We start from the raw sequence: 23,963 nt of genomic DNA, 5'->3' as shown, positions 1-23,963 counted from the left end.
TGCTGCATGGTGTGTGCCCAAGGAGTACAAGGCAATGGCGCATCTGAGAAAGTTGAAGACAGATAGTGATGTATAACAGCCAGGGGGATGTCCATCACGAATGGAAAGGTGGGTTTGGAGGCAGGACTATGTGACTCTTCAGGATAGCGGCTCCGCCTAATAACCCTTTAATGAGTAATTAGCATATAGTGTACGCCATTTTGGTTTTATAGATTTTGCTGCATCTGAAAAATTCATACAAGGGAATGTTTGGAAATATTGTCACGTCATGTATTACCACATGGTGGAGGTTCAGGGGGTTAAAACTACCAGACAAATTCCTATTAAATATACAATGAACTGAAAACAACTCCATTTGCCCTGCAATTTTGTTATTATAAATATATCCTATAGAATTACAGCTCCGGAAACAAGCTCTGGCATATACAATATACAGTACCACAACCAAGCTCAGTACATAAATACAGCTCCAGAACAAAGCTCATAACTTATATATGGCACCAGAACCAAGCTCAGTATGTATATACACAACACCAGAACCAAGCTCAGTACATATATACAGCACCAAAACCAAGCTCAGTACATATATACAGCACCAAACCAAGCTCAGTAGATAAATACAGCAACAGAACAAAGCTCAGTACACAAATGCAGCACTAGAACAAAGCTCACTACATATATGTACAGCACCAGAACCAAGCTCATACATATATACGGCATGAGAACCAAGCAAAGTACATATAAGGATCCCCAGAACCAAGCTCAGTATATATATATATATATACATACACACAGCACTAGATCCAAGCTCTGTACATATATGCACAACACCAGCACCAAGCTCAGTACATATATACAGCACCAAAACCAAACTCAGAACATATATACAGCACCAAAACCAAGCTCTGTGTCACAATCTGTGGATATCTGGACCCACTAGGCCGCACCGCAGTAGCAGGGAGGCAGCTGGCCAAACAGGGAGCCCCAGTAATACAAAGTCCCGCACAAGAGTACCTGGATAGTCCAGACAGTGGCCGCAGCTCTGGCATGGATGGAGGTGGGTGCAGCAGGTGACGCCAGAGGTGGCGGATGACAGCAGGTGCCGCAGTTTGCGCCAGACGTGGCGAATCCCTGTGGACGTGGCAGATGACACAGGACGTGGCGGATGACACAGGTGCAGTAGAAACGACTTCAACTAGTAGGCACAGGAACAAGAACACAGCACGGGTTACAGGAACAGGTAACCGGGCACGAGTAACAACTGGAACGGGAAACGATAAGGGACCATTTGCAAGACAGGTATACAGATATACAAGACTTGGGATATACTAACAATGATCAGGCAAGGATCAGACGGGATGGGGCCTTCTTATAGTCCAGGAAATCATGTGGGTTGATGATGATGATTTTCTTCTGTGCACGTGCTGGCCCTACGGGACACAGCGGACAGGAGCGGAAGTGAGCGCTGGCGTCTCCTGGGAAGAAGATGGGGACCAGCGCTCACAGATCCATGGCTGCGGGCATCAGGAGGTGAGTAAACCCGACGCCCCGCGGCTATGGACGCTACAGTATCCCCCCTCTTACGCCCCCTCTTCTTGGGACTAGAGCAAGAGAGGTTCTCCTCAGGACCAAACTCTCTCCAGTCCAGCAAATAGAAAGTCCTTCCTCCTACCTTCTTGCAGTCCTGGATCTCCCTCACCTCAAACACATAAGAAGAACCACTGGGAGCAGTTGTGGAACAGGAAGTCTTGCTGTAGCGGTTCAGGACCACTGGTTTCAGGAGGGACACATGAAAGGAGTTGGGGATTCTGAGGGTAGGAGGCAGCCGCAGTTTATAGGAGACAGGGTTAATCTGTTGCAGAATCACAAAAGGACCGAGGAACCTGGGAGCAAACTTGTATGAAGGCACCTTCAAACGAATGTTCCGTAAGGACAGCCAGACTTTGGTACCTGGAAGATACGGAGGCGGCTCTCTTCTTTTTGTATCTGCTTTTCGCTTCATGCGATTGACAGCCAGCAAAATAGAGGACCGGGTCTGTTGCCAGATTTGCAGAAAGTCCCCAAATGCAGAGTCAGCAGCGGGTACCTGAGAAGTAGTAGACACTGGAAGAGGGACACTAGGATGTTGACTGTACACAATGTAAAACAGAGTGGAAGTGGTGGACTCGCTTGTGTGGTTGTTGTACGAGAACTCGGACCATGGAAGAAGCTGTACCTAGTTATCATGCTGTAAGGAGATGAAGTGACAGAGATAATTCCCCAAGATCTGGTTGATCCTCTCGACTTGCCCATTAGACTGGGGGTGATAGGCTGAGGAAAAGTCCAATCTCACATCCAGGAGTTTACAGAGAGCCCTCCAGAATTTCGAGGTAAACTGAACCCCCCGATTGGATACAATGTGAAGGGGCAAGCCTAGTCGGGGAGCAGAAGGTCGGCCGGTCAGGGGGGTTAAAATGGTGCCATCTTCGGGAACCGGTCCACCACCCAGACAGTGTTGCATCCTGCTGAGGTAGGAAGGTCAGTGACAAAGTCAATCACAATGTGCTGCCAGGGGGTATTGGGTACAGGCAGAGGTTGAAGCAGGCCAGCAGGCTTGGAGTGAGTACCCTTGTTAGAAGCACACACCGTGCAAAAAGAGACAAAGTCCACAACATCTTTGGGCAACGTGCGCCACCAGAAGTGACGAGCAATCAGGTCTCGGGTTTTACGAACACCAGGGTGCCCAGCCAGTTTAGAACTGTGTCCCCATCGGAGAATTCTTCTCCTGTCTGCAAACCAAACAAAAGTCCTCCCTGGAGGGATGTCTCTAACCTGCAAATGATTGGCAGTGACAATGCAGGACGGGTCTATGATAGTTTGAAGGGACTCCACCGTGTCATCCATCTCAAATGACTTGGACAGGGCATCGGCCCCCACACTCTTGTCAGCGGGACGGTAGTTGAGCACAAATTGGAAACGGGTGAAGAACAGCGACCACCTGGCTTGACAGGGATTTAGTCGTTGAGCGGACTGAAGGTATGTGAGGTTTTTGTGGTCGGTGTAGATCAGGATGGAGTGAGCTGCGCACTCCAGCAGATGTCTCCACTCCTTCAGAGCCAATTTGATGGCCAGTAGCTCCCGATCCCCAATAGAGTAATTGCGCTCTGCAGAAAAAAAAAAGTCTCTAGTAGTAACCACATACTACTGCCTTTCCTTTGGAGATCCTCTGGAACAGAAGTGCACCTGCACCAACAGAAGAGGCGTCCACCTCCAAAGAAAACTGCCGAGATACATCTGGATGATGGAGGATCGAGGCTGAAGTGAAGGCTTTTTTGAGACTAATAAATGCGGACTCTGCCACTGGGGTCCACACCTTGGCGTTCACACCCTTTTTGGTAAGGGTGGAAATAGGAGATGTCAGTGATGAGAAGTTTGGGATAAACTGCCGGTAGAAATTGGCGATTCCCAGGAAATGCTGTATGGTCCTCAGGCCTTGAGGACGTGGCCACTCCAGGACAGCTCTCACTTTCTCAGGATCCATCTTGAGACCTTGATCCGAGATGTTGTAGCGCAGGAAGGGCAGAGAACTCCTCTCAAAGACGCACTTCTCCAGCTTGGCGTATAAACGATTCTCCCTTAATAGTAGTAGAACTTGACGGACATGCCTCCGATGAGTCGTCGGATCTGGGGCGTAAATCAAAATATCATCAAGGTAAACAACAACACAGATATAGAGGAGATCTCGGAAGATATCATTAACGAATTCCTGAAACACTGCGGGAGCGTTACACAGTCCGAAGTGCATCACTAGGTATTCGTAGTGCCTGTCCCGGGTGTTAAATGCCGTCTTCCATTCATCACCCTGGGGAATCCGGATTAGGTTATAAGCCCCCCGCAGGTCTAGCTTCGAAAAAATGTTGGCTCCTCGTGTGCTATCAAACAGCTCGGATATGAGCGGCAACGGGTATTTGTTCTTGACCGTGATCTGGTTGAGACCTCGGTAGTCAATGCAGGGTCAAAGGGATCTGTCTTTCTTTTTAACGAAGAAGAACCCAGCCCCGGCCGGGGGGAAGGACTTTCATCTGAAACCCCTCTCCAAATTCTCCTTGATATAGGCCGACATGGATAGAGACTCTGGCAAGGTGAGAGGATATACTCGGCCATGGGGGTGAAAGGCATTAGGAACCAGTTCAATGGGGCAGTCATAAGTCCGATGTGGAGGCAGCGTCTCAGCCTCCCTTTTGCTGAAAACATCTGCAAACTGAGCAAACTGGGGGGGGGGGGCAGTTCCGCCAATGACTGAGGTAGAGGAGGCTGGACAGGATGGATCTGCAACAGACAATGACCAAGGCACTTGGAGCCCCATTGGAGAACCTCTACAGAATTCCAGTCCAGGACTGGGGCATGTAGTCGAAGCCAAGGCTGGCCCAGCAGAACAGGATTGATGGCCTTGGGCAAAACAAGGAAAGAAATTAGTTCAGAATGAAGGACTCCAACCTGGAGCTTCAATGGCTTGGTTTTAGAAACGATGGGATCAGGCAGAGGCAGTCCATTCACTGAGGCAACAGCCAAAGATGTCTCCAGGGGAACTGTGGGCAACTTAAGATGATCCACTACCTCCCTTTGGATGCCGCAGACCCAGAGTCAAGATAGGCAGAAACCCGATGCGTCCTCTCACCATATACTAGGGTCACAGGAATAGTCAGCTTGGAACAGAATGCTTTATTAGGTACCGTTCCATCTAGGGTTGTCTCTCCAAGCAATCCTAGGTAATGGGGTCTCTCTGACCTCTGGGGACATAGTTGCACAATATGGCCTCCGAGGCCGCAATACAGACGAAGTCCAGAAGTACATCTGCGTTGTTTCTCCTGGATAGAAAATTTGACATGGTTCATCTGCATAGGATCCTCTGGTGGGACGACTGAGGAGGATTGCTGGAAAGTAGAATCCAGCCTAGGAAGTTCTCTCTCCCGGAGAACCTCTTGGGAACGCTCCAGGATCCTCATGTCAACCCGGGTGGCAAGTAGGATAAGATCGTCCAATGTAGATGGCAGATCGCGAGCGGCCAGCTCGTCCTTAATCCCCGAAGACAGTCCCTGCCAGAACGTGGCCACCAAAACCTCATTGTTCCAGGTTAACTAAGCAGCCATACGAAACTGAATGGCATACTCGCCCACTGAGAGGTCTCCCTGGTGTAGGATCAGCGGAGATGCAGCAGACGAAGAAACTCTCCCAGGTTCCTCAAAGACCCAGCGGAAAGTCCGTAAGAAGCACTGCAAGTCATGGGTCTCTGGTCCCTGATGTTCCCACAGAGGATTAGCCCATGCCAGGGCTTTGCCAGTAAGGAGAGAGATGATGAAGGCGATCCTGACGTCATCCGAAGAGAAGGACCTAGCATGTAGTCTGAAGTGGATCAGTCACTGATTCAAAAATCCCCTGCAGGTCCTCGGGTCTCCGTCATAGCGTGGAGGTAGCGGCAAGAAGCACAGGGGGTCGGCACTGGTACAGACAGGAAGTGTAGCAGGAGGAACAGCAGGAATGGGGGCGGTGACAACCGTAGTTGGAGCAAGCAGCCGATGGGCAATGGCGTTCACCGACTGGAGGAGTTGGTCTTGCCGTGACTGGAGGTCTTGCATCTCAGCCAGCATGGCTTGTGTCGTCAAGGTCTCAGGTTGACCAGCAGGGTCCATGGCCTGAGCGTACTGTCGCGATCTGTGGATATGTGGACCCACTAGGCCGCACCGCAGTAGCAGGGAGGCAGCTGGCCAAACAACAGGGAACCCCAGCGATACGAAGTCCCGCACAAGATTACCTGGATAGTCCAGACAGTGGCCACAGCTCTGTCACGGATGGAGGTGGGTGCAGCAGGTGACGACCAGAAGTGGCGGATGACAGCAGGTGCTGCAGGTTGCACCACACATGGCGGATCCCTCTGGACGTGGCGGATGACACAGGTACAGTAGAAACGACTCCAACTAGTAGGCACAGGAACAAGAACACAGCACGGGATACAGAAACAGGTAACAGGGCACTGGTAACAACTGGAACGGGAAACACTAAGGGACCATTTGCAAGACAGACTTGGGATATACTAACAACGCTCAGGCAAGGATCAGACTGCTGGGGCCTTCTTATAGTCCAGGAAATCATTTGTGTTGATGATGATGATTTTCTTCATGTGCGCTCGCTGGCCCTACGAGACACAGCGGACCGGAGTTGGAAGTGAGTGCTGGCGTCTCCTGGGAAGGAGATGTGGACCAGCAGTCACAGATCCATGGCTGCGGGCGTCAGGAGGTGAGTAAACCCGACGGCCCGCGGCCATGGACACTACACTCAGTACATATATACAGCACCAAAACCAAGCTCAGTACATATATACAGCACCAAAACAAAGCTCAGTGCATACAGTTAGGTGCAGAATTATTTGGACAGTGACACAATCTTCATGATTTGGGGTCTGCATGCCACCACATTAGATTCGAAATTAATTCTGCTACCGCCGGTGTTAGCATTACCCAAAATGTACCGCGCATATAAAATCCTAAGTGTGTGTGGGCGCGTGTGTGTGAGCTTGGGAATGTCACATCAAGGTGACTTTAAATTACGTATTATTACAATCGGCCTCAGTGATACATAATGGACCTGGTCTACAATTGTAACGTGATTTCATGTGTACACATTTCGGTAGTCGCTTATTGTGCTATACTCGAGACAGATGTGTGAGGATTATCATGTACAGTGAGCAGAACATCTAAAGCTTTTTCATAATTACTCGCATCTTTGGGTCTTTCGGATCTTGGTGCGTCTTTAATTGAACCGGTTATTTTGAAAAGATGAACAGTTCTTTTAACAGTTGACAATGACATTGATCATGGATAGGATAAGTGGCATTGAATAAAGCCTCTACTTCTCGATAGGATCTTATTTTTTCTTCGCCATACCCTCTCATCATCAATAAAGTGATTCTTTCTATTTCGGTCAGAAGCATTTTGTGATATTATAGAAATGTACAAAAATGAAAATTACTCTCCGAATTAGCACTTTCTGAAATTCACAAGCGACTACCGAAATGTGTACACATGAAATCATGTTACAATCGTAGACAAGGTCCATTTTTTATCGCCGAGGCCGATTGTAATAATACGTATATTAACTTGTTCCTGACCGCTGGCTGTGTTTTTACGGCCAGCGGTCAGGGTCCTTAAAACCCGAGCCATAGACTTTTTACGGCTCAGGTTTTAACTTGCTGCCCGCGCAATCGGACAGCTGAATGTTGGGTCTCCAGCTGTCAGTGACTGCCGGGGACCCTGAGGAGAGGATAGAAGCAGCTTTCGCTGCTTCTGTCTTCTTTGATGACTTGTACACAGCGCTCAATGAATGCTGTGTATAGGAATAGAGGCAGCGGCCGCGCCGCTGTCTCTATTCCTCCCGGTGTTCATGTGACTGGTCACATGATCGCCGGTTGCCGTTACTGACAGACTGCTGCTGGGTCTTACTAGACCCAGCACAGCCCTATTAGTGACAATCGTCACTATAAGACGGCTGATTTCCCCTGTAACTGGGGCTGCAGTGCAGCCCCATTTACAGTGGAAAAACATGGTGTAAGGCCTGATTTACACGAGCGTGTGCGTTTTGCGCGCGCAAAAAACGCTGCGTTTTGCGCGCGCCAAAGGCATTTGACAGCTCCGTGTGTCATCCGTGTATGATGCGCGGCTGCGTGATTTTCGCGCAGTCGCCATCATAGAGATGAGGCTAGTCGACGCCCGTCACTGTCCAAGGTGCTGAAAGAGCTAACTGATCGGCAGTAACTCTTTCAGCACCCTCGACAGTGAGTTCCGATCACAATATACACCAACCTGTGAATAAAAAAAGACGTTCAAACTTACCATGAACTGCCTGCTTCCTCCAGTCCGGTCTCCCGGCCGTTGCCTTGGTGACGCATCGCTCTCTTGTCATCCGGCCCCACCTCCCAGGATGACACGGCAGTCCATGAGACCGCTGCAGCCTGTGATTGGCTACAGGCTGTGCTTGGCCTGTGATTGGCTGCAGCTGTCACTTGGCCTGAATTGTCATCCCGGGAGGTCGGACTGGAGGAAGGAGCCGGGACTTATCGGTAAGTCCGAACTTCTGTTTTTTTTTTACACGTATATGTATATTGTGATCGAAAGTCACTGTCCATGGTGCTGAAACAGTTTAAGTCTTTCAGCACCGTGGGCAGTGACTGTCTCCTGACGTCGCGTACCCGAACATTTTTTGCCGGGTTCGGTCAAAACGAGTTCGGCCGAACCCGGTTAAGTTCGGTGCGCTCATCTCTAATTTGACACTCCGTTTGGATGTTTGGAAACAGAAAAGCACGTGGTGCTTTTCTGTTTACATTCATCCTTTTGACAGCTCTTGCGTGATTTTCGCGCATGCAACGCAGTAGCGTCCGTGTGCCATGCGTTGCTTTCACGCACCCATTGACTTCAATGGGTGCGTGTTGCGTGAAAAACGCACGATTATAGAACATGTCGTGAGTTTTACGCAACGCACTCACGCTGCGCAAAATTCACGCATCGTCTAAACTGCCCCATAGAGTAATATAGGTGCGTACGACACGCGTGAAAAGCACGCGCGTCGCACGCGCGTATATTACGCTCGTGTAACAGACCATAGTAATAAAAAAAATAGTAAAGTAAAGTGCAAAATTTTTTTTTATAATAAATACACATAAAATACCCACGCCAATAAAAAACGTTCCCCCCGCCAATCATTGTTGTAACGCTATTATATTAAAATTATGGTAGACAATGACGATCACAAATAAAAGGTCTATTTTAGGGTAAAATAGAATGTATGTTATTACCAAAAAAAAAAAAAAATAGCTGAAACGTAAAAAAGATTCTTTTTTTACTATTATTTTCAAACTTTATTAATAAAAATTCTAAAATAGCAAAGAGTATGTGTATAAAAATGATAAAAAAAGAAACCTGCATTGCCTACGGAAAAAACATCGCAAAAATCATGTAGTTAGCCCAACAAATAAAAAAGTTATAGCCATTTAACTAACACGTGTTAAAAAGGGCTAAGACTTCCGGTTCCGGCGCTGGGGATGCAGGACGCGAGTGACTGAGCTCCCGCTCCCGTCCAGCCTGTAAGCTCGCAATAGTCGCTACGGCGACGATAATCAGCGGGGAAGTCACCAGCCTTGCACACGGCAACATCATCGGTGGTGCCTGTATGGACAGGTACCTCCTCAGAAGCGCGCAGAAGCCAGCCATGGAGGAATCAGCCGCGGCCGTGGTAAAGGGAGGTAAGATGGCGGCACTTCCCGCCACTGCGACCCTGCTATACACACAGGAAGATGAGCTGCAGCACCATCAGTCCCAGCTTTCAAGCCCGGCAGAGCATGTACTGTCCGCTCTTCCAGTAGCCATTGACTATGTAACCCTGGCCCGTGAAGTAGCCAAACAGATAGCGCCAGACCTGCAAAAGGCGCTGGAAAAAACGGTGCAAGATTCTCTAAACCGCGTGCATGCGGAGCTGGCACAAGTCACTATCAGAGCTGATGAGTTAGAACAGCGTATGACGCTGCTGGAGGATGAAAATGAACGCCTGCAATCCAAACTCAAAGGGGTGCTGTCTGTTACTGCGCAGTTGGGGGACAAGGTGGAGGATCTGGAAAACCGCTCCAGGAGGAGCAACCTGCGACTGGTGGGGCTGAAAGAAGCGGTGATATCTGCTGATTTGCAACGAGTGTGTGAGAGGACATTGCCGGAAGCCTTAGGTCTCCCCCGTCCATGCCGGGTGGAGAGGGCGCATAGAGTGGGGCCGGACCCCAGAAACCTCCCAGCAACAGCTGACCACAATTCACATCGTCCCAGACAAGTGATCTTCAAACTGTTGGATTACAATGACAAGGTGGCACTCATGAAAGCTTTCCGCAGCAGATCGCGTCCTTTGGAAATAATGGGCATGAAAGTGCTACTATTTGAGGATTTCTCGGCGGAGGTTGCAAAACGAAGGCGGGCTTTCAGCAAGATCTGCACCGCGCTGTTCCAAGCGAGAATACGCTTTAGCCTGCAGTACCCAGCCATCCTGCGGGTGTTTCAAGAGAACTGGCGGAACAAGGTTTTCACCACTCCACAGGAAGCGGAGGACGCACTTGCGGAGCTTTGTGGGAACAGATTACAGCAAGAGGAGCGTCACAGTCCAGTACATAGTCCGCAGCGCAAGTCAAGAGAAGACAAAAGGAACCGGCTAAATATGGAGCCTACCTGGGCAGAAGCCTTAATGCCCACACCTGGAAGATCCCGGGGGGGGTCGAGCCGGAAATAGAGGGGACTCTCCGAAGCCGCAGAGGCGAACACGGGACCGCACCCGATCCACGTCTCCTGATTGACGGACGAAGTCCTTTTTGGCGCATTTTATTTAAGCTGTTGTGATGATGATTTTGTGGACGCTGTAGACCAATTGCAGATTCCGACCAGATACAGATAAGTTTACAGATAATCTGAAAGTTATTGAGGGGGATATTTTGCAGTCTTATACAGCACTATGTATCGGTCAATAGTTGACCTATTGTTACAATGCTACAATGTTATCAAGGTTGAAGTATATGCATTCTGATATTTCCCTGCTTTTTCACTGCAAGATATTTGTGAGGGAGTTAGATCAAGATCTGAGATTGTCCCTGGTGGGCGGGATTGAAAGGGAGTTATACAATGCCTCCCCCACGCAAGGGATTAGTGTTATCTGTTACAATGGCAGACTGAGGGAAATTGTGGTAGGAGATAGGGGGCACGGAGGTAGGGAAACCTTGAAGCGAAGCAAGGTTCATAGGGAAATGTGAGGATGCAATCCTAACGGACTCTAGGCTGTTAAAGTAATGATAAGGGAATGTACATAAGGGTGCGCAGGTGACAAAGAGGTACTGAGGGGGCAAAGGCAGGTGTTACTTCCTCATGGAAGGAGCCATATAGGCAGGCTGGGGGAGGGAGGGGGAGGGAGGGGCGCGTTCTGGCATAACAGAAAAAAGTGAAGTCACATACACCAGTGGGTATTAAGGGACTGCTAACCCTTGCCGCAGGTGATTTTATGATTTTGTTAGGTAAGGGATGGTTGGCCTTGTTGGTTCTGGTTTACAAGCCAGGGTTTGGTTATGATGTTAATGTTAATGTTTGTACATGGCTCTTGGGAAAAGACGGATCTGACTCCCTGGATTCCACACGACTTTTAGGCACTTTAGCTCATCTTAAGCACGGTCCAATAACATGAAAATAGTTTCTTGGAACGTTAAAGGGCTGAAATCCCCACAGAAACGGACCAAACTTTTAAGGCACATGAAACGATTGCATCCTGATGTGGCCCTATTGCAGGAAACTCACCTAACCGAGCCGGAGTTTAAGTATTTGCAAAAGTTCTGGGTGGGTCAGGTTTTTGGCTCGTCGGCAAGGGAGGGTAAGGCGGGAGTTATAATTCTGGTACATAAAAACTTTGCATTTACGCTGGTGTCCCAGGAGCGGGATGACGAGGGCCGTTGGATCCATCTAGTGATGGAGCATGCAGGGGAAACCATCAGTATTCATAATGTGTATGGCCCAAATACGGTTAACACTGGTTTTTTTGGTCACTTGGAAACCCAACTCCAGCAGGATCGCACTAGGTTTTTGATTTTAGGGGGAGACCTTAACACTGTAAGGTCTTCAAAGGAGGATAGGAGCGCAGGGACTAGTTCGCAGAGAAATAGAGATAAGATCTTGCCCGACTTTTTAAGACACACGGCCCTAATAGATGCGTGGAGGAGTTTACACCCAGATGCGTGGGAATATACACATTTCTCTCATGTTCATCAGTCATGGTCGCGTATTGATTATTTGTTAGTTAGTGACGCAATGGCGCGACGTTTACGTGAAGCGGCAATTGAAGATTTAGTTATTTCGGACCATGCTCCGGTTACCATTACATTGGCTGACACAGTAGCTAGAGGAACGGATTTTATCTGGAAGTTTCCCGCTTTTCTGGCAAAGGATGAGGGCTTTACACAGAAGCTTAAGGGGTGGTGGATGGAATTCGATGGGGATAATGTAGCGCATCGCTCGGAACCGTCATTGTATTGGCGTACAGCCAAGGCGGTAATAAGAGGGAAAATCATGCAGTATATGTCTAATCTTAAACGTAAGACGACCGAAGGATACAAGGCAGCGAGCGACAGATTACGGCGTGCGTACACAGCATTCCTACATTCGCCATCAATGCTATTGGGGGAGGAATGGAAGGAAGCCAAGCGACAGTTTGATCAATGGTTAGACAAAAGAGAGAGTATTTACCGGTCCCAATTTGATGCTGATTTAATGCGTTTCGGCAATAAGGCGGGCAAATTATTAGCGCGGTTAGCAAAGGGGAGATATGCACCGGCACATATTTCAACACTTAAGAATCAAACGGAACTCCTACCTCGGACCCAAAAAAAATCAATACCATATTAAGTAAATATTACCAAGCCCTTTACTCAGAAACACCCATAGATCTCCAAAAAGGGAGGGAATTTTTGGAGAAGGTGAAGTTGCCAGGGCTCACCCAGGAGCAGAATGGTCATTTGAGCGCGGAGATTACACTAGAGGAAGTTTGGAGCGCCATTAAAACATCCGGATGGATTCACAGGGGAGTTTTTCAAATCTCTGAGAGAAGAAATCAGCCCTACCTTGGTGGCATATTATAATACTTTACTAGGAACGGGAGCTTTACCAGCAGAGGCCAAGGTAGCGCATATAAAGGTGTTACCCAAGAAGGGGAAGAATCCTCTTGACCCGGGGTCGTACCGCCCCATCTCGCTGATAGATCAAGATCAGAAATTGCTCACAAAAATTTTGGCCAATCGACTGGCTATGTATCTACCCATACTGGTGGGAAAATCTCAGGTAGGCTTTGTAAAGGGCAGGGCTGCAGTGACAAATTTACGCAAGGTATTGACGGTGCTAGAAACAGTCAGGCACGATCCCCAGCCGGGTACCAGGCCGGCACTTTTAGCGCTAGACGCAGAGAAAGCCTTTGATAACATACAATGGGAATGGCTGGGGATGGTGCTAGACAAAATGAACATTCAGGGAGATTTCCGGGTCTTCCTGAAGGGAGTCTACACTAGCCCGCAAGCACGCGTTCACTCCTCGGGGTTCCTATAAGATCCCTTCCAATTACATAAAGGAACACGACAGGGTTGCCCCTTGTCGCCCCTGCTATTCAATCTAGCACTGGAACCTATGGCCAGATTCTTGGAGGAATCGGATATGTTCAGAGGCATTCAAGTGGGATCTTGTGCAGTGAAATTAGCCCTGTTCGCTGATGATGTCATACTTTTTATGTCAAACCCTCAGGAGCATTTAGGGAAGGTTTTTCAATTTTTGCAGGAATTTGGGCAATGCTCGGGATACAAAGTCAATATAGCTAAGAGCGAACTGCTGGAGTTGGGCAGGCCATTGCCAAAGACCTTTTGGCAATCCTTGGGTTGCGGGATATCACCGGTGGAACACTGCATTACCTATCTGGGTATCAAAATAGGGAGGGTACCAGACACTCTGTATGGCTTAAATTATCCCCCGTTAATTAAAAAAATACAAGCGGAACTCACTAGATGGGGCCAATTGCCGTTGTCCCTCTTGGGAAGATGTCATCTGATCAAGATGGTTAGTTTTCCTAGATTGCTATACCCCTTTCAAACGCTACCTCTCTTATTGAAGCATGTGGATGTCTCGAAATTGACGGCTTCATTCACTAAATTTGTATGGGCAGGAAAAAGGCCGCGCATAGCACTCACCAAGTTCATGATGGGTAAACAAGAAGGGGGTGTGAACTTTCCGAATGTCAGGGGTTATAACGTGGTCTGTCTTATGCGTCATGTAGTAGATTGGCTTCATGAAACAAGCAATTATTCCAATTTAGATCTGGAAGGGGAGTATGCTTCACCTTGGAACCTGAAAGCTTTGTTACATTGTAGAATCGCTTCTCTTCCGTGCCGTCTCAAAACCTCCATTGTATTGAGAGATACAGTTCTAGCTTGGAAAGTGGTACGTAAGCAGTTTGGGTTACCTCACCTGGTATCGAAGTATATGCCGTTGAGCGGTCATCCGGAGTTTTTACCGGGAATGGACAAGGGGGACGGAATTGCCTCATGGGGGAGGGTAGGCATTGGTAGCGCAGGGGATCTTATGCATACAGAGGAAAAGAGGTGGTTAACTGGGGAGGAAATCACCGCTAAACTCAGACCCATAGTAGATAGAGTCAATTTTTTGCAAGTACTTCAGGTACGAACATTTTGTACCTCCAGGCTCAGGGATTTGAGTAAGGAAGCTACTACGCACACTCTGGATGAGGTCATAGGTCCAACAACTGGGCGGGCGACCATTTCAGGAATGTATAGAGCATTGAGAGAGGGTTTTGTTCGTCCGCAATTAAGGATTAGTTTAAAAAGCTGGGAACGGTGGACTCAGGATCCAGATATAGGAGAGACCATACTGGGGGGTTGGGAGACGGTACGGAAGAGTGTGATAAATGAGAGCTGGAGGGAAACCTATTTCAAGTTGATGAATACAGCTATATATGGCTTTAATATCTTGCCCTCACAATCTTTCCCTGATCGCATTACAAGTTGTCCCAAGTGCAATACACCAATGACGAATTTGTGGCATGGAGTGTGGGGGTGTGTACATACGAAACGATTTTGGGGGATGGTACAGAAATATATTAAGGACCATTGGAAAACGAATCTCCCAATGACGCCTCAAGCGCTACTATTCCATCAGGCGCGGCCGCCAGAGGAAGAGGGTGCTCGAGGAGTAAGATCACCTCCCGTGTTGGTGCACACGATTTTACTGGTAGCTTTGAGATGCCTCCTGAGTCACTGGTTAGAGGCAGACACGCCGGGGTTAGAATTGATTGTGTCACGGCTGAAACAGCTATTGGTTCTTGAGAGGGTGGAGGTGGAAAGGCGGAAGGAAACGGGAACCAAGAAGCTATTTGATAAGTGGCAAATATTCATAGAATCGCAATGTACAGCAGCCGAAATAGCGGAAATTGTTAGGCCTTTCCAGTACACAAAGTGGTACTGCACGCAGCTCTTGGCAGGCGTTTTAGGGAGGATGCAACTGTGAACCAGCTGGGGGAGAAAGGATGAGTGGAAACTCATTGATGATCTAGGTGGTGTTGGAGTTGGGGGAGTCATGTTTGTTTGGTCCATCTGAAGATCGACAATTATGCCATGTTTCTATGTTGGTGTGTTTATATGTTATGTTGAATTTAATTTAAAAGTTAATCCCATGACAGTTGAGTGCTGCGCACTCATGATGTAACTGTTACGTGAAATGTTTGTAAGAAAATGTGAAAACTGACAATAAAAAGGATATTTAAAAAAAAAAAAAAGGGCTAAACGTTGTCTGGTCCTGAAGGCTCAAAATAGCCCGGTTCTGAACTGGTTAAAGTCACCTTGATGTGACATTCCCAAGCTCACACACACACGCACACGTGCCCACACACATTTAGTATTTTACCCGCACGGTACATTTTGGGTAATGTTAACACTAGCGGTAGCCGATAATTAAGATGATAACTTTAAAGTTAAATATCTCAGCGAAAAAAAATCCTATCTCAAAATTGCGGCATTGTTTTCGGATTGAAAAGAGCTTTCAAATGAGCCCCCACTCGACCCCCCCCCCATGCCATTTAAGATTTGCCCGCGCCAACCCTACCGCCCCATGGGGGTGGGCGTGGAATTTTTTTTGGCATTAACTGGTAGATTTTATGACCCAATTGAATCCCACCAAATTTCAACCCTCTACCTTGAGCCGTTCAAAAGTTGAGGGTGTTCCGTAACTTTTGGTAGGCACTGTATAATCAATATAGACTTAAAGTGCAGACTCTCAGCTTTAATTTGAGGGTATTCACATCCTAATTTGAGAAAGGGTTTAGGAATTACAGCTCTTTTATATGTAGCTGCCCCTTTTTCGAGGGACCAAAGGAAATATGACAATTATCACAAAAGCTATTTAATGGGCTGCATGAGGGCTATTCCCACGTTAATCCATCATCAATTAAGCAGGTAAAAGGCATGGAGTTGATTTCAGGTGTGTTGCATTTGCATTTGGAAGCTGGTGCTGTAAACCCACAACATTAAGTCAAAGGAGCTCTCAATGCAAGTGAAACAGACCATCGTTAGGCTGAATAAAATGAAGAAATCCATCAGAGAGATAGCACAAATGTTAGGCTTGATTCACACGAGCACATTACGTCCGTAATGGACGGAACGTATTTCGGCCGCAAGTACCGGACCGAACACACTGCAGGGAGCTAGGCTCCTAGCATCATAGTTATGGACGATGCTAGGAGTCCCTGCCTCGCTGCCGGAGAAATTTCCCGCACAGAAAACATGATTACAGTACGGGACAGTTGTCCGCTAGCGAGGCAGGGACTCCTAGCATCGTACATAACTATGATGCTAGGAGCCCGGCTCCCTGCACTGTGTTCGGTCCGGGACTTGCTGCCGAAATACGTTCCGTCCACTGCGGACGTAATGTGCTCGTGTGAATCCAGCCTTAGGAGTCGCCAAATCAACAGTTTGGTACAGTCTTGAAAAAAGAGAGCAGACTAGTGATCTCGTGGACTCCAAAAGGCCTGGACGTCCACGGAAGACAACAGTGGTGGATGATCGCAGCATCCTTTCCATGGTGAAAAAAAAACCCTTGACAACTTCTACCCAAGTGAACAACACTCTCCTGGAAGTAGGTGTATCAGCATCTAAATCTACCATAAAGAGAAGACTTCATGAGAGCAAATTCAGAGGGTTCACCACAAGGTGCAAACCATTATTCAGCCTCAAAAATAGAAAGGTCAGATTAGACTTTGCCAAACAACATGTAAAGAAGCCAGCCCAGTTCTGGAACAGCATGAAACTAAGATCAACGTGTACCAGAATGATGGGAGGAAGAAAGTATGGAGAAGGCTTGGAACGGCTCATGATCCAAAGCGCACCACATCCTCTGTAAAAAATGGTGGAGGCAGTGTGATGGCATGGGCATGCATGGCTGCCAAAGGCACCGGGTCACTAGTGTTTATGGATAATGTGACTGAAGACAGAAGCAGCTGGATGTATTCTGAATTGTTCAGGGATATACTTTCAGCTCAGATTCAACCAAATGCAGCAAGGTTGATTGGACGTCACTTCACAGTACAGATGGACAATGACCCAAAATATACTGCGAAACCAACCCAGGAGTTTTTTTAAGGCAAAGAGGTGGAATATTCTGCAATGGCCAAGTCAATCACCGGATCTGAACCCGATCGAGCATGCATTTTACTTGCTTAAGACAAAATTTAAAGAGGCTCTGTCACCACATTATAAGTGCCCTATTACTGCAGTGTCCTGACAATGAATATACATTACCTCCAGCCGGGACGTGATGTGTATTCAGAATCCTGACACGTCTGAATCTTTTCTGTGAGCTTTCCAGCAAGGCAAACGTAATCTCGCGAGATTATGATGTAAACTGTCATTTAAAACGAGATTACGTTTGCCTTGCTGGAAATCTCACAGAAAAGATTCAGAAGTGTCAGGATTCTGAATACACATCACGTCCTGGCTGGAGGTAATGTATATTCATTGTCAGGACACTGCAGTAATGTTATAGTGTGTGTATGAAGCTGCACATAGCGATATAGCTATATCGCTAGTGCAGTGTAAATGAATGGAGAGAAGTGTATGACGCTGATTGGTCACTGATTGGTCAGCGTCACACACTCCTCTGTACAACGACCACTTGGTCTAAAGTAAAAACACGCCCACTTGATCATTAAGAAACTAATTAGCATAAAGCTAAAAATCGCTCATAAAGTGGTAAAAATAGATTGTTTTTCTAAATAAAAAGCACTGCTGTCATCTACATTACAGCGCCCATCTCCTTATGTAGGAGATAGGGCACTTATAATGTGGTGACAGAGTCTCTTTAAGGCAGAAAGACCTACAAACAAGCAACAACTGAAGACAGCTGCAGTAAAGACCTGGCAAAGCATCGCAAAGGAGAAAACCTAGCGATTGGTGATGTCCATGGGTTCCAGACTTCAGGCAGTCATTGCCTGCAAAGGATTGTCTACAAAGCATTAAAAAAAAACATTTTATTTATAGTAATGTTAATTTGTCCAATTACTTTTGAGCCCCTGAAATGAGGAGGCTGTGTAGAAAAATGGTTGCAATTCCTAAACATTTCACAGGATATTCTTGTTCAACCCCTTGAATTAAAGCTGAAAGTCTACACTTCAATTGCATCTCAGTTGCTTCATTTCAAATCCAATGTGATGGCATGCAGAGATTGTGTCACTGTCCTAATAATTCTGGACCTATCTGTACAACACCAGAACCAAGCTCAGTACATATACACAGCACCAGAACAAGGCTCAGTACATAAATACAGCACCAGAACAAAGATCATAACATATATACAGCTCCAGAATCAAGATCATAACATATATAAAGCACCAGCACAAATATAGCTCAATTTAGTGCAACCCCTGCTGTATAGGTTTGTACGGCGTAAAACGACAGCTCCCAGCATGGCCCGAACAATGGTAAGGAGTTGCTGTTTCACAAAAAAAAAATCATACCACCCATCATCTCGCTGCAGATCATACAGCGACTACAGTGCTGATTAGAGACAGAATAAACATTTACATTCAGTGACTCACTGGTGACGTCTCAGATTCTAGTTATTTTTCTCTTTTCTTCTCCATCCAGTCCAGACCTCTATGATGACTTTACCTGGCCACAGCCCATTTCGGCAGTTTGCCGCTCAGATGTCGTCATTGTCATGTCCGTGGCTGCGGGCCGTCAGCTCCAATCTCCCCCTGACAGCCGAAGCCATGAGTCGGCAAGCGCTGGCCCTAGCTTCTTCCTCAGGAGACGCCAGCGCTCGCTTCCACTCACCTCAGCCGGATCCCGTAGGGTGCGGGCGCACGCTCGTGCCCGCTCTTAAAAGGGCAGCGCACACACCGGACTTTGTTGAACATCAGGCCGTGAGTACCCTGGACTATAAGCAGGGTCCAGCCCCCTGCTTTGATGCCTGAGCGTTGTTGTTGTTTCCCTAGTTTGTCTATGCAATGGTCTCCTAGTGTGTTCCTGTTCCCTGCATTCCATACTATCCTGGTTGAGTACTCTGCTGAGCCAAAGTCGTGCCGTGCTGTATACCACGCCTGACCTGCTTCACCTCACCTGACATCTACCTGCGGCCTATTCCCAGCCGAGCCTGCCTTGCTACTGTCCGAGCTGCCACAGGTACCTATACGAACTATAGACATTGATCTGTGCCCTGTTGGCCAGCTGCCATACCACCAAGGCGGTACGGCCCAGTGGGTCCACAGACCCTTCGTGACAGTTAGCTTCTCACTTTTCAAACATTTCTTCACCTATAAACGAAGATAAATGGTGCCACACACTAAGCCACGAAATATAATAGCGCCATACACTGTGTCCCTGATAATAATAGCACGCGCACGCACGTTTTTTTAATTCAGCAGCGTAAAAATAAGCCTTAGGGTATGTTCACACGTAGTCAGCAAAAACGTCTGAAAATCCAGAGCTGTTTTCAAGGGAAAACAGACCCTGCTTTTCAGACGTTTTTTTACCAACTCGCATTTTTCGCGGCGTTTTTCGCGCCGTTTTCGCGGCGTTTTTTACGTTCGTTTTTGGAGCTGTTTTCATTGGAGTCTATGAGAAAACAGCTCCAAAAACGTCCAAAGAAGTGTCCTGCACTTCTTTTGACGAGGCTGTATTTTTACGCGTCGTCGTTTGACAGCTGTCAAACGACGACGCGTAAATAACAGGTCGTCTGCACAGTACGTCGGCAAACCCATTCAAATGAATGGGCAGATGTTTGCCGACGTATTGGAGCCGTATTTTCAGACGTAAAACGAGGCATAATACGCCTCGTATACGTCTGAAATTTGGCCGTGTGAACATACCCTTATGTGAACAGCACTGTATTTCCCATTGAAATAAATGGAAAACGGTTTGCAGGCTTATTTCAAGTGTTTTTTGGAGCGTAAGGCCTAGTTCACACTGAGTATTTTGTAGGCAGAAAATTCTTCCCGGAAAATTCAGCTCCGTTTTTTTTTCACTACACGTGTTTTTTGCCGCGTTTTTTACCGCTTTCTTCAACAGGCAAAGGGAAAAAACACAAGCGTTATTTTCCTAAAAAAACGCATCAAAACTTTGCGGCAGGTTTTTTTGTCTCCCATTGATTTCAATAGGGTTTTTGAGGCAGAAAACGCCCTAAGATAGGCCTTGTCGCTTTTTTTTTCCTGTGAGCGTTTTTACCGCTCGTGGGGCAAAAATGCCTCCGCCTCCCATTGAAATCAATAGGAGGCGTTTTCAAACGTTTTTTGGCATGGTTTTCGATGCGGTGTCCACGTCAGAAAATACGCCAAAATACTGAAAATAAGCTGTGTGAACATGCCCTTAAAATTGATCTAGAAAATGAATGATCTATAAAGGTCTACAAAGGTTAACCTTGATGGACCTGTGTCTTTTTTTCAACCTATGTAACAAAAATGGGTATTAAAAAAAAAAAACAACACATTTTTTTACTTTTCAAAACATCTATCTGATTACGACTCATCCAATGGCATTTTTTGTAGATAATACTAACCTTCAAGTCTCTGTGGATAAGTTTTTGGGAATGAATGTATTTTACTCCTTCGATAATCTGACGAAAGATATTAAAACTCTCTGACTTGTTAACTTTATTCATCTTCTTGATCCACCTTTTCAAGCTCCCATTTTCACACAATTCCATTTGAATATAAAGGCAATCGTAGGATTTTCTACTGAGGTCACTGCAACACACCAAAAACAAGAGCTTGGTAATATCATTTTCAGTGTGACGGAACATTTTATAAATGTGTTTTAATGGTGTGCTCGTCTTGTTAAAAACAAAGCCATACTTTGCTCTAGCCACTCTGGTTAGCAGAGATTTTTGCGATGTTTTTTTCCGTAGACAATGTAGGTTTCTTTCTTTATCATTTTTATACACACCCTTTTTGCTATTTTAGAATCTTTAGGCTTAAAGTTTGAAAATAATAGTAAAAAAAAAAGCTTTTTTACTTTTTAGCTATATTTTTTCAGGTAATAACATAGTTTTAGCCTAAAGTAGACGTTTTATTTGTGATTGTCCTTATCTACCGTAAATTTTAATATATTGCATTTCTATATTAGGGTAATTGGGTCAGGGCTAGCGTTATGACAATGATTGGTGGGGGGAACATTTTTTTTTAGGGTGGATATTTTATTTGTACTTATTATTTTTTTTTTTTTGCAGGTTATTTTACTTTTATTTTTTTATTATTATGGTTTGTCTCTCCAAGGTCAGAAAAGACCTTCGGAGGACTTTATTTGTTTTTTACTTCTTTTACACCTTGTTTTTCCACTGTAAGGCTGGATTCACACGAGCATGTTCGGTCCGTAAAGGACGGACCGTATTTCGGCCGCAAGTCCCAGACCGAACACACTGCAGGGAGCCGGGCTCCTAGCATCATAGTTATGTACGATGCTAGGAGTCCCTGCCTCTCCGTTGAACTACTGTCCCATACTGAAAACATGATTACAGTACGGGACAGTTGTCCCGCAGCGAGGCAGGGACTCCTAGCATCGTACATAACCATGATTCTAGGAGCCCGGCTCCCTGCAGTGTGTTCGGTCCGGGACTTGCGGCCGAAATACGTTCCGTCCTTTGCGGACCGAACATGCTCGTGTAAATTCAGCCTAACTGGGGCTGCACAGCAGATTCAGTTACAGGGGAAATCAGCTCTCTTAGGCTGGGTTCACATGACCTATTTTCAGGCGTAATGGAGGCGTTTTACGCCTCGAATTACGCCTGAAAAGTCGACTCAAAAACGTTGGCAAACATCTGCCCATTGATTTCAATGGGTTTGCCGATGTACCGTGCCGATGACCTGTCATTTTACGCGTCGCTGTCAAAAGACGACGCGTAAAATTACAGCCTCGTCAAAACAAGTGCAGGACACTTCTTGGTACGTTTTTGGAGCCGTTTTCTCATAGACTCTATTGAAAACAGCTCCAAAAACGGCCGAAAAAATGCTGCGAAAACGCAGCGAAAAACACGAGTTGCTCAAAAAACTTCTGAAAATCAGGTGCTGTTTTCCCTTGAAAACAGCTCCGTATTTTCAGACGTTTTTGGCTCAGAGTGTGAACATACCCTAATAGTAACTATTGTCACTAATATGGCTGTGCTGGGTCTAGTAAGACCCAGCAGCAGTCTGCCACTAATGGCATCCCGGCGATCATGTGACCAGTCACATGATACACCGGGACCAATAGAGGCAGTGCCGCTGCCGGTGCCTCTACTCATATACACAGCGCTCATTGAAGAAGAGATCAGAGAAGACAGAAGCAGTGGAAGCTGCTTCTATCTTCTCCCCAGGGTCCCCAGAAGTCACTGACAGCTGGAGATCCGACATTCAGATGTCCGATTGCGCGGGCAGCAAGTTAAAACCCGTAAATAGTCTATGGCGTGGGTTTTAAGAACCCCGACCGCCAGCCGTAAATTCACAGCCAGCGGTCGGAAAACCAGTTAATAAAGCAAATATATATAGCTGATGACTCAGAGCAGTAGAATAATGTGTATATATATATATATATATATATATATATATATATATATATATATATATATATATATATACACAAATGACCTGATAAACAGCTCTCAGTCAACTATAAAATTCCAAACCATATAATTATTTTAAAGGTGTACTGGAGTTGTGGCCCTCTGTAATGGAGTTGTGGCCATCCCTTAAGAGTGTGGGCGTCTTGTATGTGCACTTACTGTATAATCAAGTTACTTTTTCTTTCTCATTCAAGTGTCAAAATTTAGTTATATGCAAGAAGTGATAAAAGTCACAAATCTCCCATTGAAATGAATTGATCAGTTCACATCTGTGCACACTTCTATGTTGTTCTGTTTCGTCATAGGAGCAGAACAATGAGAAAAACCTATACAACGGAAACCAATGTCGCCTGACGGAACCTATTCACTTTAATGGGTTTCGTCGGGTTTCCATCATGGTTTGTGTAATTTTTTGGCGGACAAAAAAAAAGAGCTGCTCTCTTTTGTCCAGCAAAAATTACAGCATCTGCGACGGAGGCCCCTAACTGAGCCTCCAATGCAGATGTGAACAGGACCTAAGGCTAGAGCTCCATGGAGACCACTGGTTGACTGCGAGTTGCAGTAAAATCGTGCTGAACAAATTGTGCAACTCAATGCATTTCTGCAGTTGTATAGTCACGCAACATATGTAGTTAAAAAAAAAAAGAGATTATAGTATTTTAAGAGCGCCTGTCACCAAAATGTTGTTTGTCTATGTCTTTGGAGCAATCATTATGGAATCATATGGTAAATCTATTCTGCACTAGGTGACTGATTTTCTTCCATTTCCTTACACTACAGCTGTCCTGTATTTTTTTCTATGTATCACAACAAAATGGATTATTAAGGGTTAATAACCTTAGTATTTATTAAGGGTTTCATTCTTTTCCAGCCCTCTTAGAATATATCGGATATTGAGAAAGAGTGAGAGTGGTTTAAGATTACTTTGGTTTGTTCTGCTGAGAATTTAGTATCTAGGTCTTTCTCCCATCTTGAGATATAGGAAGGTGGATCTGAGGTTAATAATAATGACTTGAATAATTTCTAAAACATACTCTTGACCGGTTTTGGTTGGGGACCAAATTTTGATAATAAATTATATGATGTTGAGTCCGTAATCTCTGGTGAAAACAGTCTGACTGCTTCCAGGATCGTTTTGACGTCTTGTTCACTTAAGTTTGAATCCTTAAACTCGGGCAGATCCGTTAGTTGGTGTAGAATTTTGTTGTTTTTAATTAAATGTTTTACCACTAAGGTAGCTAATGTTGGGTTATCAGAAATGGTTTGTTTCAACCACTCTCACTC

General features: G+C 46.1%; 1 protein-coding gene across 2 annotated transcripts in view; it reads right to left on the bottom strand.

The window, feature by feature from the left end:
- Window positions 1-23,963, bottom strand: part of LOC142759970 (interferon-induced, double-stranded RNA-activated protein kinase-like) — a 171,330-nt gene that overhangs the window by 28,991 nt on the left and 118,376 nt on the right. For both annotated transcript variants that reach the window (XM_075862807.1, XM_075862808.1), the window contains exon 15: window positions 20,643-20,829. In XM_075862807.1, coding sequence (XP_075718922.1) covers window positions 20,643-20,829 — 187 coding nt within the window. The remainder of the gene's footprint in view (window positions 1-20,642; window positions 20,830-23,963) is intronic.

This window comes from Rhinoderma darwinii, chromosome 4, assembly GCF_050947455.1.
Source record: "Rhinoderma darwinii isolate aRhiDar2 chromosome 4, aRhiDar2.hap1, whole genome shotgun sequence".
Classification (NCBI taxonomy): Eukaryota; Metazoa; Chordata; class Amphibia; order Anura; family Rhinodermatidae; genus Rhinoderma; species Rhinoderma darwinii.
This window is presented reverse-complemented; position numbering and strand designations above follow the sequence as displayed.